The sequence below is a fragment of the Mesoplodon densirostris genome, chromosome 15 (assembly GCF_025265405.1).
Source record: "Mesoplodon densirostris isolate mMesDen1 chromosome 15, mMesDen1 primary haplotype, whole genome shotgun sequence".
In the NCBI taxonomy this organism is placed as follows: Eukaryota; Metazoa; Chordata; class Mammalia; order Artiodactyla; family Ziphiidae; genus Mesoplodon; species Mesoplodon densirostris.
This window is the reverse complement of record NC_082675.1, coordinates 74,468,907-74,481,701: the sequence shown is the minus strand read 5'-3', so window position 1 is coordinate 74,481,701 and position 12,795 is coordinate 74,468,907. Positions and strand designations below refer to the sequence as shown.

Below are 12,795 nucleotides of genomic sequence, written 5' to 3'. Positions count from 1 at the left end.
GGTTTGCAAAGTGGTCGTGTGAAAACAGGATGGCTGTTGTCAAATAATCTGGGGAGACCTGGCTTGAATAAGTGTAGGAGGTTTCCTCCGTGTGAGACTTCACAGGGTCTTTCAAGAGCCGATGTGTATTTTGAACCCCAAGGGGGCAAGGAAAGCGATTATATAGCATTTTTTCACAGTATTTACAACACAGAATTATTATTTTTTTCAAAGCATCTTATGGGGCTCTTGTTCCTTGGAACATATTTTGGGAAGCACTGAGTACGCACAAGAAGAATGACAGCATGGCTTATGAACCTTCCACAAATGGCCTCCGGCCTCGTCTCTCCTCAGGATGCCTGCCCTTGCTCAGAACATCCTCTGAACTTTTGTCCATGCTGTTACCCCTGCCAGATAATCCCAGAGCCATTATTCCTCCATGAAACATCCTTAGAACCCACCAGGCAGTGGGGAAAAAATCACATCCCTGGGTTACTGGAGCCCTTTATCACAGCATAATATAATTATTTGTTTATGCATCTGTGTCCCCTGCAAGATGCCAGCTTTCTGGAAAAGAGCCACGTACATTATTAATCCTTTTTAATCCCCCTACAATGTCTGCCATACAGCTGGTGCCCAGTGAATGGAGAAATGAATGAACAAACATGAAGAAATGGAGATATTGATGGAATGGCAGGAATTACTAGATGGTTCCAGAGCGGGCAGCTCCCTTAGCGCCCTCTCTTTTCCACATAGGTGACAATCGATCCTACCTGTTCATAAATTCAGCCCTGGCTTTATTTTGCACACAGACACGGCACACGCACACCCCCTCCCCAAACTAGGGGGTTTATTTCAATTCCTCCCCACCATCCTCAACCTGAATTCCAAGTCCTTCTAGCCGTTCCTCATAAATTAAAATTTTCTTTAGAAAGCATCTCAGACTAAAACCTCTGTTATAAATAGTTTCTGTCTTGCTTCTAAAAGGGTTACCAATGTGTGGGGATTCTCTATAGGTTTTTCTTGTCTCACCGAGTTTTCTTTAAACGAGTCCTTTATTAAGCCAGACAAGAACCTTGATTTCTTCCACGCAGCCAGAGGTGGGAGTTTCTGCAGCTTTGCTCCACCCCCTCCCCTCTCTGGGCGTGTTTGGAGGCAGTAGATTGCACAGGGAAGCTGTGCTGAGCTGAGGGAGAAGCCGGCCATTGCTGTCAAGTGGTGGTTTTCGTATGAGTCCGAAAGGCTGTGCCATCCATTATCAGCAAGAGAGGAAAGAGGACTCGCTTTTTTTTTCTTTTTTTTTTTTGTGGTACGCGGGCCTCTCACTGTTGTGGCCTCTCCCGTTGCGGAGCACAGGCTCCGGACGCGCAGGCTCAGCGGCCATGGCTTACGAGCCCAGCCGCTCCGCGGCATGTGCGATCTTCCCAGACCGGGGCACAAACCCGTGTCCCCTACATCGGCAGGCGGACTCTCAACCACTGCGCCACCAGGGAAGCCCAAGAGGACTCGCTTTTAAGCAAGAAGTCAGCCTAGCATGGGTTCCAACACATTTCGAATAAATCTGTGTAATCCTCAACAAAATATTAGCCAACAGAATCCAACAACACATAAAAAGGACCATATACCATGATCAAGTGGGATTCATTCCAGGGTCACAAGGATGGTTCAACATACGCAAATCAATCAGTGTGATACACCACATCAACAAAAGAAAAGACAAAACCCACATGATCGTCTCCATAGATGCAGAAAAAAGTGTGTATAGAGGGAACATATCTCACCATTATAAAAGCCATTTATGACAAACCCGCAGCCAACATAATACTAAATGGTGAAAAGCTGAATAAATCTGTGTGGAGCGAAGGCAGGATGTAAAAATAGCCTCCTACCTCCTCCTGAAGTGGATTGTGACAGTGTGCTTTTACAAAGTTGTATGACACGAATGTCAAGAAGGAAAGAGATCCGTTTTCCGATTTAAAGAGGTTTCTGAAGTCAAAGAAGGGTGATGTGAGATCATTCACACTTTAGTCTATCTCCTTGCTACTCCAGGGGGGGTCCCTGCATCAGCATGGGTTCAGAGCTTGTTAGAAATGCAGCATCTCAGACCCCACCCCAGACCTACTCAATCCAAGCCAGCACTTGAGCGAGGCCCCTGCGTGATGTGTATTCCCCACTCCCATCCAAGGGGCAAGATATTTACGAAAATACTCTGCTGGATGATGTTCAGTAGAATGAATTTATTGTTCCATGCTTGGAGATTGTGAGGGAAGATGGATAATTTAAAGCGATGGGCTAGAAAATTATACTAATTTGAGGATAAGGATACAAAGATTCAGTTAATAAAATTCCGTAGAACTAAGGTTTCTAAAAATGGAAATGTGTGAGAAAGTTCTCAAATACAAGGTTATTTTTTCCCATTGTATTAGATTCCTTGGGCTTCCAAAATGAATTATCGCAAAACCGGGTAGCTTAAAACAATGGAAATGTGTCCTTTCCCAGTTCTGGAGGCTGAAAGTCCAGAGTCAGGCAGCAGGGTTGGTTTCTCCTGGAGGCTCCGAGGGAGCATGTGTCCCCTCCTCTCTCCTGCGTTCCAGAGGCCGTTGCCATCCTCAGCGTTCCTTGACTTGTAGATTACGGCTCCCACCTCTGCCTCTGTTGTCACGTGCTCTTCTCCCTGTGTGTCTATATCCTCTCCTCTTACACAGGCGCCAGTAAGAGGCCCTTATTGGATTAAGGGCCCACCCTACTCCAGTATGACCTCATCTTAATGCCATCTGCAATGACACTATTTCCAAATAAGGCCACATTCTGAGGTTCTGGGAAGGACATGACTTTTGGGGGAGACACTGTTCGACCCAGTACATTCATCCAACAAGAACAACAATGGCGAGTGTCTGCAATGGGGACCTTGCTGGAGAGAGGTCATGATGCTTCAGATTTGTGGTCCCCTCCAATCCTGAGGGTGGCAGATGGTACACGTGGCATGCAAGGTGGGCCACAAGCAGGAGAGCCTGGATTTTTCGTTTCTTGGGTGTACGAGCATTTGGTGTCATTGAACTTGTGTCCTTTGGAAAAGCTCTGGGTTAACTGATCTAGGAACACAAACGATGTTGCCCTATTTTCTTCCCAGGCAGCAGCAATGGCTGTGCGTTTGAGAGAAGAAGAGGTCAAATAGAAGCCCAGCAGCCCTGGCTGAGACAGAGACCAAATTGAGAAAGGAGAAAGATTTTTAATTCTGCAGATGCTAGGTAGCAAAAATAGTCTACACCTGAGATAGCTGGGGAGGGATGTTCCATATTGCCTGGGAGGCCCATTTGAGAGTCCAAAATCAGATGGAGAGAGAAAAGGAAGTTTAGCAGTGTGATCTGGAGATGCCCTGGGCCGAGATGAGGCAGCTCTGTGTATGGGGTCGGCATGCGTTCATTTCTTCCCCTGACCTTTACTGAAAAGCCTCCCTAGACAGGCATTCTGGACATAAAGTAGTGTCCTGGGGGAGATCAGTCTGTGCACGGGAAGGCATACCCTGAATTCTGAGACGTGGATGTAGTTCTCACAAGGATACAGGGAAGATGCTGGAGAGATTTCTTCTCATGGTGTGAGAGGGGGGAGGCTCCACAGAAATGCACTCGAGCTGGGGCTTGAAGGAAGCCAGGGGCTGAGTCAGGGGCTCCTTGACTGAGCAAAGCTGCCTTCACTCTAGGGCCTTGCCCCATCTGCTTGCGGCCTTCTGTAGTAAAATCGGCCCCAGTCTCTGCTGCCTACTCTGGCTTTCCCGGAGGAGTCTAAAGGAGGTGCTAGATTCCTCGGAAGAGATCTGGGCTCCACCCAGCTGGGCTGCCCAGAAGTCCTGCTCTTTTGTCCCAAACTCAGCCATTCCCATTTCAGGAGGTGGGAACCATTATGTAAGGGACCATTTGTTACGCAGCATTATACACTTGGCCGCCAGGCTGGGCTTAAGAAGCAATTAGCAAATTTTCTGGGAGGTTGCAGTGTGAATTAGTGATTCTTCTCTGCTGAGACTAGGTCTGAATGTTTACAAGCCTCAAGGCAGCTTTATACATATGACCGTGACTAGTTTCCAATGTGCTTCCATAGGGAGGCTGCCTTTGATCATCCTAGTTTGAGAAGCTCAGGAACTGGTGTGAGACAAGTGGGGCCTCCCTGGCAGGAGGATGGGATTAGGCTTTCCATTCCATCTGACAATCACAGGTCCAGGTGGCCTCGCATCCCTCCGGGGCGTGCCCAGGCACCAAGGAAATGCAGGCAGGCTATTTCAGCCATTCTCATGACCTCCTACAGGAGAAGATAGAAATGTAAAGATGACATGGTTGGCAGTGGCATTTCTTTCTACCCTGCTAGAGTCAACCCCTGTCTTGGGCTGACTTTTTCTTCAACGAGGGAGTTTGGCTTTTAAAAACAGAGTCATTTTTCACAAGAAAACGTACTGTGGGCTCCCAGGGAGAGGAGGAAGAGCCGTTTCCCTTCAAGGAGGAGGAAGGGTCAGGCTGGATTTGTAACAGACACGTCAGGATGGAGCTGCTCCCTGATGCTCTGGCTTCAGAGATGAAAGAAATCTTTCAGGCCCTTAACAGCCTAAAACCCAGCTTGGGTTTCCTAGGGAAAAGCGCACAAGTCCCAGTTCATTCAATTCAGGTCTGTTGGCCTTTATGGTTTCTACCAGCAAATGAAGGAGGCCCAATTTCTTGATTCATATTAGCTACAGATTCAGCGCGATGCCAGCATTGCAGATTCCTTTTGCCAATTAGCGTTTGGCCCTATTAATCAAATGCAGCAGAACTCACTCACGCCCAGCAGGACCAGTTTCCTAGGCAGGCAGCCTGTGTGGTCACATAAGGTCCCACACTCAGATGGGCCTGGGCTTCGTTTAATGCATGTTCTGCTGTTGTCATCTTGAAAGGCTTAATCATTATTGCCCAAGGAACCCATGTTTTCGTTTTGCACTGGGCCCTGAAAATTATGTCGATGGCCTCATATGCCATCCACACCCCTGCGTATCCTCTTTACCAGGCAAATCCCGTATCCTTCCATCTCAGCTTCAGCATCCTTTCCACAGGAAGCCCCTACCGGCTGCACCAATTATAACCTTGACAACTATAATACAGCCTCGCCAGCATTAATCGAATGTCATCCACTATACGTCATGCGCTGATCTAGGTGGTTTGTATGCATTTCCTCATTGTCATCCTTTCAGCAACCCTTCACCAGCTTTCTTGCTGGATTTTGGAGATTTGGGGGCATGGGGACTTGTCCATTCAGGAGGACACTTACCTCCCATGATCGATCGAGATGGGAAAACACAGCCATTGACGATTTGAATATGAAATGTCCCAACCCAAAGGAAGAGCCCCTGAGACCACTCCAGGCAGGTCAGCAGGGTCCCTCCAGGAGCCTACCAGAGACGAAGGCCCAGATTCTTCTCCTCCTGAGGAGAGGATGCACTGTCACAGGAGAGAGCCCTTCTGTAGGAGGGAGACTCAGAGGGCTGCACCCTGGTCTCTTCTCTTACACCCACTTGCTTTGTTGTCTTAGGCTGGCCGCACAGCCTCTCAGCCTAAACACCTTCAATGATAAGTGGAAGGGTCTAAACTCAACTTCTTCCAGCCCCAAAGTTCTAGATTTGTTTATTCAGAACCTCTGGATGGGATGGGATGGCTTTCAGATCACCAAGAGATCTTCTATTTTTTTTTTTTTTTTTGCGGTACGTGGGCCTCTCACCGTTGTGGCCTCTCCCATTGCGGAGCACGGGCTCTGGACGCGCAGGCTCAGCGGCCATGGCTCACGGGCCCAGCCGCTCCGCGGCATGTGGGATCTTCCCGGACCGGGGCACGAACCCGTGTCCCCTGCATCGGCAGGCGGACTCTCAACCACTGCGCCATCAGGGAAGCCCCGAGATCTTCTAATTTTTATGGAGATGGTCCAGCACTAGTCACTATGACTAAAAAAAAAAAAAAAAAAAAAAAGCTATAAAATGCTGACATAGCAGAACTGTCAACCCCTAGAACATTTGTCTGATCATAATCTTTGGTCTTTACTTCATTCCACAGGTTTTTTCTATCAATAGTTATGTCAACCATTTGGCCATTCTTGCCTAAAGTAGGAATAAATATATTTTCACACAGCATTAGTTTCCCTGCTGAAACGTTTCTTTTAATATTGGTGAAGGGTCCTGTTTAAAAAAAAAAATTGTTTCCCTCCACCCAAACTCACAGGTACAAAGGATTTAAAGGCAACTGTTCCATGACCTTCATTGATCAGTTTAAAGCGCTACACCAGTGTAACAAGTATTGTAAAATGCTGGGGCTGAAGTCGCTTCAAAACAACAGCCAGAAACAGAAGAAGCCAAGCATCGGGAAAAGCAAAATTCAGCCAAACCGCACAACCGTGAAGAAGACGGCATCTGGGACCCCAGCAGAAAAGAAAACCTAACATCTCCTCTTAACTAACGGTCACCGGCTGGCAGCGCACAGCCTTGTGGGTAGAAATTTGAAAACACCCTGGAGGGAACACATAGCCTGCAGAGAGCAGCGTGACAGTCCCTATTCCCAGCTGCCTGTACTCGGAGCTGCTTCCAAAGCCGTCACCTGCTGTCTTCACTGAGATGACTTCGGAGCAGGATTTGTGAACAGGCTTATGGAGAGACTGAATCCACTGTCAGTCTCAAAGTAGTCCATCTTTGTCTATACTGTTAGCCTTGGTACCAACCTCACATTACGTGTCTGTTTGTGTATTTGCACGTGGCTGTCTCGTTACGGACTTGGTCCTGAGCAGGGTCTGTCCACAGCCCCAGTCTTCCCCACACCCATTCCTAACCTCAGAACATCTGGACATCCAGCTACTCTATCAACAGAAAACGTGAATTCCGTCATTGGGTCTATCTGTCGCCCTAGAGTTGATTATGCTATTGTAGCTGGAGGGGGGCTTCCGAAACGTCAGGCCACTTCCCATCATTACTCACATACCTGGTTAGAATGTTCTGTTTAATTAAATTCATCTTTAGACAAAAGGTGTAAGAGGCATGTATTAGCACAGACACTTTTCTTTAGAATGTGGGCCCTATTTCACATTCCTCCAGGATTAGTGATTTCCTAATACGTGTCCCGGAGCACAAAATATTTGCCTCCGTGGTTTTCCCCATTCTTATAAGCACTACTTCCAGTTTGATCCACTTCCTACTTTGCTCTCTAAATCCAAGCTCCCTAAACCTAGGGCTGCCCCATGTAGGATTACTCTAGAAGATGCATACAAATCCTGGCTGGGACACAGAAGCTCACAGGGTCCTGGTCCCACCCACCCATTCCAAAGGGCTCTCCTTCCTACCCGTCTGGGTCCTGTCCAGCTGTGGAGCAGAATGGCCACAGCAGTTCACACTGGGCAAGAGGAAACACTGTAAGGACAGCTCAGCGACTGTTTCACGCACCCTGAACTATAAGAACATCTCGAGCCCCAACAGTGTGTTGTTGTTATTGTCTAAGTAATAGACTTTTTTTTTTTTTTTTTGGTCGTACGCGGGCCTCTCACTGCTGTGGCCTCTCCCGTTGCGGAGCACAGGCTCCGGACGCGCAGGCTCAGTGGCCATGGCTCACGGGCCCAGCCGCTCCGTAGCACGTGGTATCCTCCCGGACCAGGGCACAAACCTGCGTCCCCTTCATCGGCAGGAGGACTCTCAACCACTGCGCCACCAGGGAAGCCCTAGCTGGTTGTTTTTAAAGATGCTTCAACTACTCCCTGACCAGGGAGGATTATTAGGCCTCCTCCGAGGGGGCTCCTCAAACTGAAAGTGGACACGAACTCCCTGGGATCTTGTGAAAATGCAGGCACTGAATCGGTGGGTCTGGGGTGGGGCCTGAGACTCTGCATTTCCATCATGCTCCCAGGGGATCTGCGTACTGGCCTGAGACCACACTTAGGAGGGGTGTCTAGATCACAGGGAGGAAGGGCCTGAAATGTTGAGGGGAGTGACTAGGCCTAGAGTTCAAACAGCAGTCGGCTGGAGGAGGCATCCAGCTGCTTCAGTTCTGGGAGGGAGCAACTTGGAGACAAAGAGAAACAAGGCAGCAGCGCTCACAGTCCGGGGTGGTCACCGTGTGCAGGCAGCAGGCTTCCACGGGAGACTCCTGGCTGCTTCCGCCTGAGAACGCTGCTCTCCACGGGCATGGGGTTTAGATAAAAAAGAGGAAATAGATGTGATGTTTGTTTGTTTGTTTGTTTTCTTTTTGCGGTACGTGGGCCTCTCACTGTTGTGGCCTCTCCCGTTGCGGAGCACAGGCTCCGGACACGCAGGCTCAGCAGCCATGGCTCACGGGCCCAGCCGCTCTGCGGCATGTGGGATCTTCCCAGACCGGGGTATGAACCCGTGTCCCCTGCATCGGCAGGCGAACTCTCAACCACTGCGCCACCAGGGAAGCCCCTCGATGTTTGTTTTGAAAAGAGATTTGAAGGAGAAAACTCTTCAGCTACTCACAGCTCGTCTTTTCAGAAAATCTGTCATCTCCAGCTTTTCTTCTGAAATGACTCCCCCAGCTACAGATGACAAAATGCTCATTTTTTCTATGAGGCAGCCTGTAGCCTGCTTTCCCTGCAGAGATCCTGCAGATGTATTTGGCAGTGGAGCTCTAGAAAGTTCCATAAGAACAAAGCGCAGGGCACATTTTGATTGAAATTAGTGTATATACATAAGTGTGGGTGTGACCAAAGACCCTCTCTTTGGTAATACTTTGTAATTATAAAAATATCAACACAAGTGTTCAAAAAAATTATGGAAAGGTACAAAATGAAAAGTCAGAGTCATCCTGTAACCCTCCTCCCCCCACCCAGCCCGAGCTGGCTTTGAATTTGGACTTGGAGAGACAGTGGAAAGGAAAGGATTTTCTCCCGGATTTGGCATTTTGCAGGCAGCCCACAGGGTGGCTTGGTTGGAGCTGCCCCTGACTCCTTTGACAGATGCTTAGCTTATTTTTCAAAGTGCCCTTATTGTTTATCATAATCTGATTTCATCTGTTTGTGAACATTTGGAGGACCAGGGACAGAAGGGGTGCCCACAGTGGGATTTGTCGCAGCCAGCGCTCCCAGGGATGGCCTCTGTGGGGCTGTCTGGCCATCTGTCCAGCCACCCAAACCTTGACCTTCTATTCTGAGATGAATGGCAGTTTTCGTCGCACAGTCAACTAACAGGCTGAGTGTGCCGTGAGCTCTTACACCAAAGGAGTTTCTCTGGGGTCTCAGAAATGCCCACACCCGTTGAGATTGTTCTAGCTCACTTTGCACCACATCCAGTTCCTATGGCTTTTCCCGTCTGTCTCTGGAAGTGTGAGGTGCTAGGAGGTCTATAAACACAACAGACACTCAACCCCGGATGGAGCTGGGACAGCCTGGTGGGTCCAGCTGGAGATTTGGTGCCTGATGCCTGCAGGGTTGTCACATGCATGCAAGCATCTCCGTTTCCTAAAGGGCTCCATGGCGGAGCTCCGTGAGGGGCGGGTGACACCTCATTAAAATGGGCTGGTGTTTTCAACGGCAGGTTTATCACTAATGAGGGTGGCAGAGAGGTGAGGACTTCTTGCCAGTGGCATCCTCTTCCGGACAGGTCTGGTTTGGGATCCGTGTGAATATTTCACATTATCTTGTTGTATCAGCGCCTCCCCAGCCGTGCTTCTGATAAGCCTCCTAATAGAAAAGGGTTTCAACAGATTCTTATTAAAAAGAATGCCAAAAGAAGTAACAATTATTTTCTAATTATAAAGTATTCTCTTTTCTAAATATACGTCCTGTTTTGTGTGTGTGGCGGGCATGTGTTCAACCGTTTGCAGATGGGAAGAGCTGGCCTCGGCCCGGTCCTGGCTTGCTTCTTTTGTGTACGCTCCGCTCTGCTGGCCCAGTGTGTGCAAATGTGAACAGATGGGCATTTCTCCCCCATTTAGATCTGCAGACGCCACTTGGGCTTCCATAGTTCTAAAAAATCAAAGAGACACAAAACCGTCTTCTGCCTTCCAGCAAAGGGTATGTTTTCCAACTCTCTGCTGTAGCAGCTCTGAAATCCTCTGAGAACTGGCTTGTTCTAAACTGATCTATAAGAGCTGAGAGGAAAGATGGACTGCCAGGTTCATCTGTGTGGTCATGTGAGCACAGACTTCAACTTGACAGATTCAGTGAACAAATATTTAAACTGCAGATGCTACCACAGGATCAAGAATTTTTAAAATTCTATTTTTTATGAGAGGCCCACATGGACCAAGGTAGAAATCATCTCAGAGGCTTTTTTCAAACATTACATGTTCTTTATCAGATACTAAGAAAAACCAGTCTGTCAGCATTTTAGGGACGCAAACTTTCATTTTAGCACCAGAAGCAATTCTGATGGGATGTCTCACCTCCATCTTCCTCTCCAGCCCATCCCTTCCTCTTTCTCTGTCTACCTCTACATGAATGGTAAGGTAGTGGTTGCTTCCCAGAGTTACGTTGTCCACAATACCTTCTTTGGTGTCTGTGTTAGTTTCCTGGGGCTGCTGTGACAAAGTACCACAAACTGGGTGGCTTCAACAACAGAAACTGATTGTCTTATGCTTCTGGAGGCTGGAAGTCCCAGCTCGAGGTGTTGGCAGGGCCACGCTCCCTCTCACGGTGATAGAGGAAGCTCTGTTGCAGCCCCTTTCTTAGCTTCTGGTAGTTCCTTGACCTGTGGCAGCATGAGTCCAGTCTTCACGTGGAGTTCTCCCCAGGTGCGTGTCTGGGTCCACATTTTCCCTTCTTATTATAAGGACACCAGTCATACTGGATCAGGACCCTTCCTAATGACCTTTTTTTTTGGCTTGATTACCTCTGTAAAGGCCCTATCTCCAACACAGGTCACATTCTGAGGTCCTTGGGGGTTAGGACTTCACCATATGAGTTTTTGCAGGGACAATTCAACCCAAATTGTGTCCTTGTCTTTCACACAGGAGAAATGGGACTGTTGCCCTCTTGAGTTGTGCAACGGGTCAGCTGTGAAAGTGAGGAGTGTCACAGCCAAGCATATTTATACACTGACAATTCCCAAATTATCTCTCTGAACTCCAGACCCATCTATGTAATAGCCTCGTCAACATCTCCATCCATTGAGCTCTAATCTCTTACGAGAAGCTGATTGCTACAAACCGATTCCAATACCACTTGTTAATAAAGGAGCTGGGAGTGACCTCATCTCCCTGAACCCAACTCCCTCATCTGATAAATTGTCACTGAATCAAACTTGCGTTCTTTCGCCCTCCTGTGGTAAAGCCAATCTACTGACACTGGGTTGTGATAAAGGAAAGTGCAGTGTTTATTGCAGTTGCCAAGCAAGGAGCACGAGCAGCTGATGCTCAAAAGACCTGAACTCCCTGATGGATTTCAGGGAAAGGTTTTTAAAGACAGATTGAGGGAGAGTTGTGGGGTGCATGCTCAGCTCGCGGACATTTTTCTGATTGGTTGGTGGTGAGGTAATCGAGGGTCAACATCATCAACTTCCTGGTTCCAGCCACTCTGGGGTCTACGTGCTTGAGGTCAGCATGCAGTTCATTTCCTCCACCTGGTAGGGATTTCAGTATCTGCAAAACAGCTCAAGGATATGGCTCAGAATATTATAGCCCCTGAAGAGGAACTAAAATTCTTTGTTTTATGGCTAAACTCCTATTTTGTCTTGCTTCACTGTTTTCCTTGGTTTCTGCATTTTTCCCTTCTCTGACTAAATTTGCTCTTTGGAACTCAGGGAAGGCTTAGGAGGCTAAGGTTTTTCTGTAAACAAGAGGCAGAGGACACAGCAGGGTCCAGCTTGGTTACAAAATGAGTAATGATACCTAACTTGCAAAGATATAAGAATTAATTTACATATAAAAATAACTGACCAAGGGTGGCTTTCAATAAATAGGAATCATTACAACTTCCAAGCTTTTATATACTTCTTAGCTTGGAGAAGTTATTTATCTATAAATATCTATATCTCACTCATAATAGAGGAATGAGTTTCATAAATCATTCTACTATTCACGAGGGCAAAAATTGTACAATAAAACATCACCTAAAAATGACCTACAACCGTAAATAAACTATATTTTTCCTTATCATTGATATTCAGAAAAGAGGAAAATGAGAAGAAATCATGTCATACAGTGGATTGATGTAATGCATTTTTTTAGGCTTCAGTTTTCAAGTCATTTTACAATGTTTTATTGGTCCCAGGCTATACAGTCCCTCTATTAAGGGGGCTGGTCAAATCAAAGTTTTAATAATTTTGCTGCATGTCTCTTAAAAACCCTCACTTTCAAGCATCAAGGAGCATTTGCTGCCTAAAGACAGTCCAGGAATTGCTGAAAAGCCCAGCTGCATTATCTTCCTGCTGTTTTTAGATAAGCACAGCTTTGATCAATAGCCCTTCCAACCACCAGTTCCTCTTTCATCTTCCTTCTTTCTGGAAGAAGTGAATTTTGAGCAGGGCATAAAAAGAAGTGATGGATGAACCGAGAGAAGAAAGGAAGGTAGCCCCATGGGGAGAATATCAAGAGCCAGGGTTCAGAAGCAAGCAGAAAAAGAGCACACCTGGGTGACAATAAGCGAATGTGCCTGAAAACACAGGAGGTTTCCTTTGAATAGGGAGAAAGGAGGAGCAGGCTGGGGGCATGATGGAGGCAGGGGCTTTGCTGATTGGTCAGAGACCGGCTTGTTTTTGTGGATTTATAAGGCACTGAAGGCTTAGCACAGACACAGCTTGAGCAGCTAGAATACGGAGAGTATAGTGCTTGCCCAGGAAGGAGTCGGGGGAAGGAGCAGAGAGGAGGGTGCCTT

General features: G+C 47.5%; 1 protein-coding gene across 1 annotated transcript in view; it reads left to right on the top strand.

The window, feature by feature from the left end:
• Window positions 1-6,426, top strand: part of ALPK2 (alpha kinase 2) — an 85,695-nt gene extending 79,269 nt beyond the window's left edge. The window contains exon 10 of the mRNA XM_060119527.1: window positions 6,210-6,426. Within this exon, the coding sequence (XP_059975510.1) occupies window positions 6,210-6,426 (217 nt within the window). The remainder of the gene's footprint in view (window positions 1-6,209) is intronic.
• The last annotated feature ends 6,369 nt before the right edge of the window (window positions 6,427-12,795 follow it).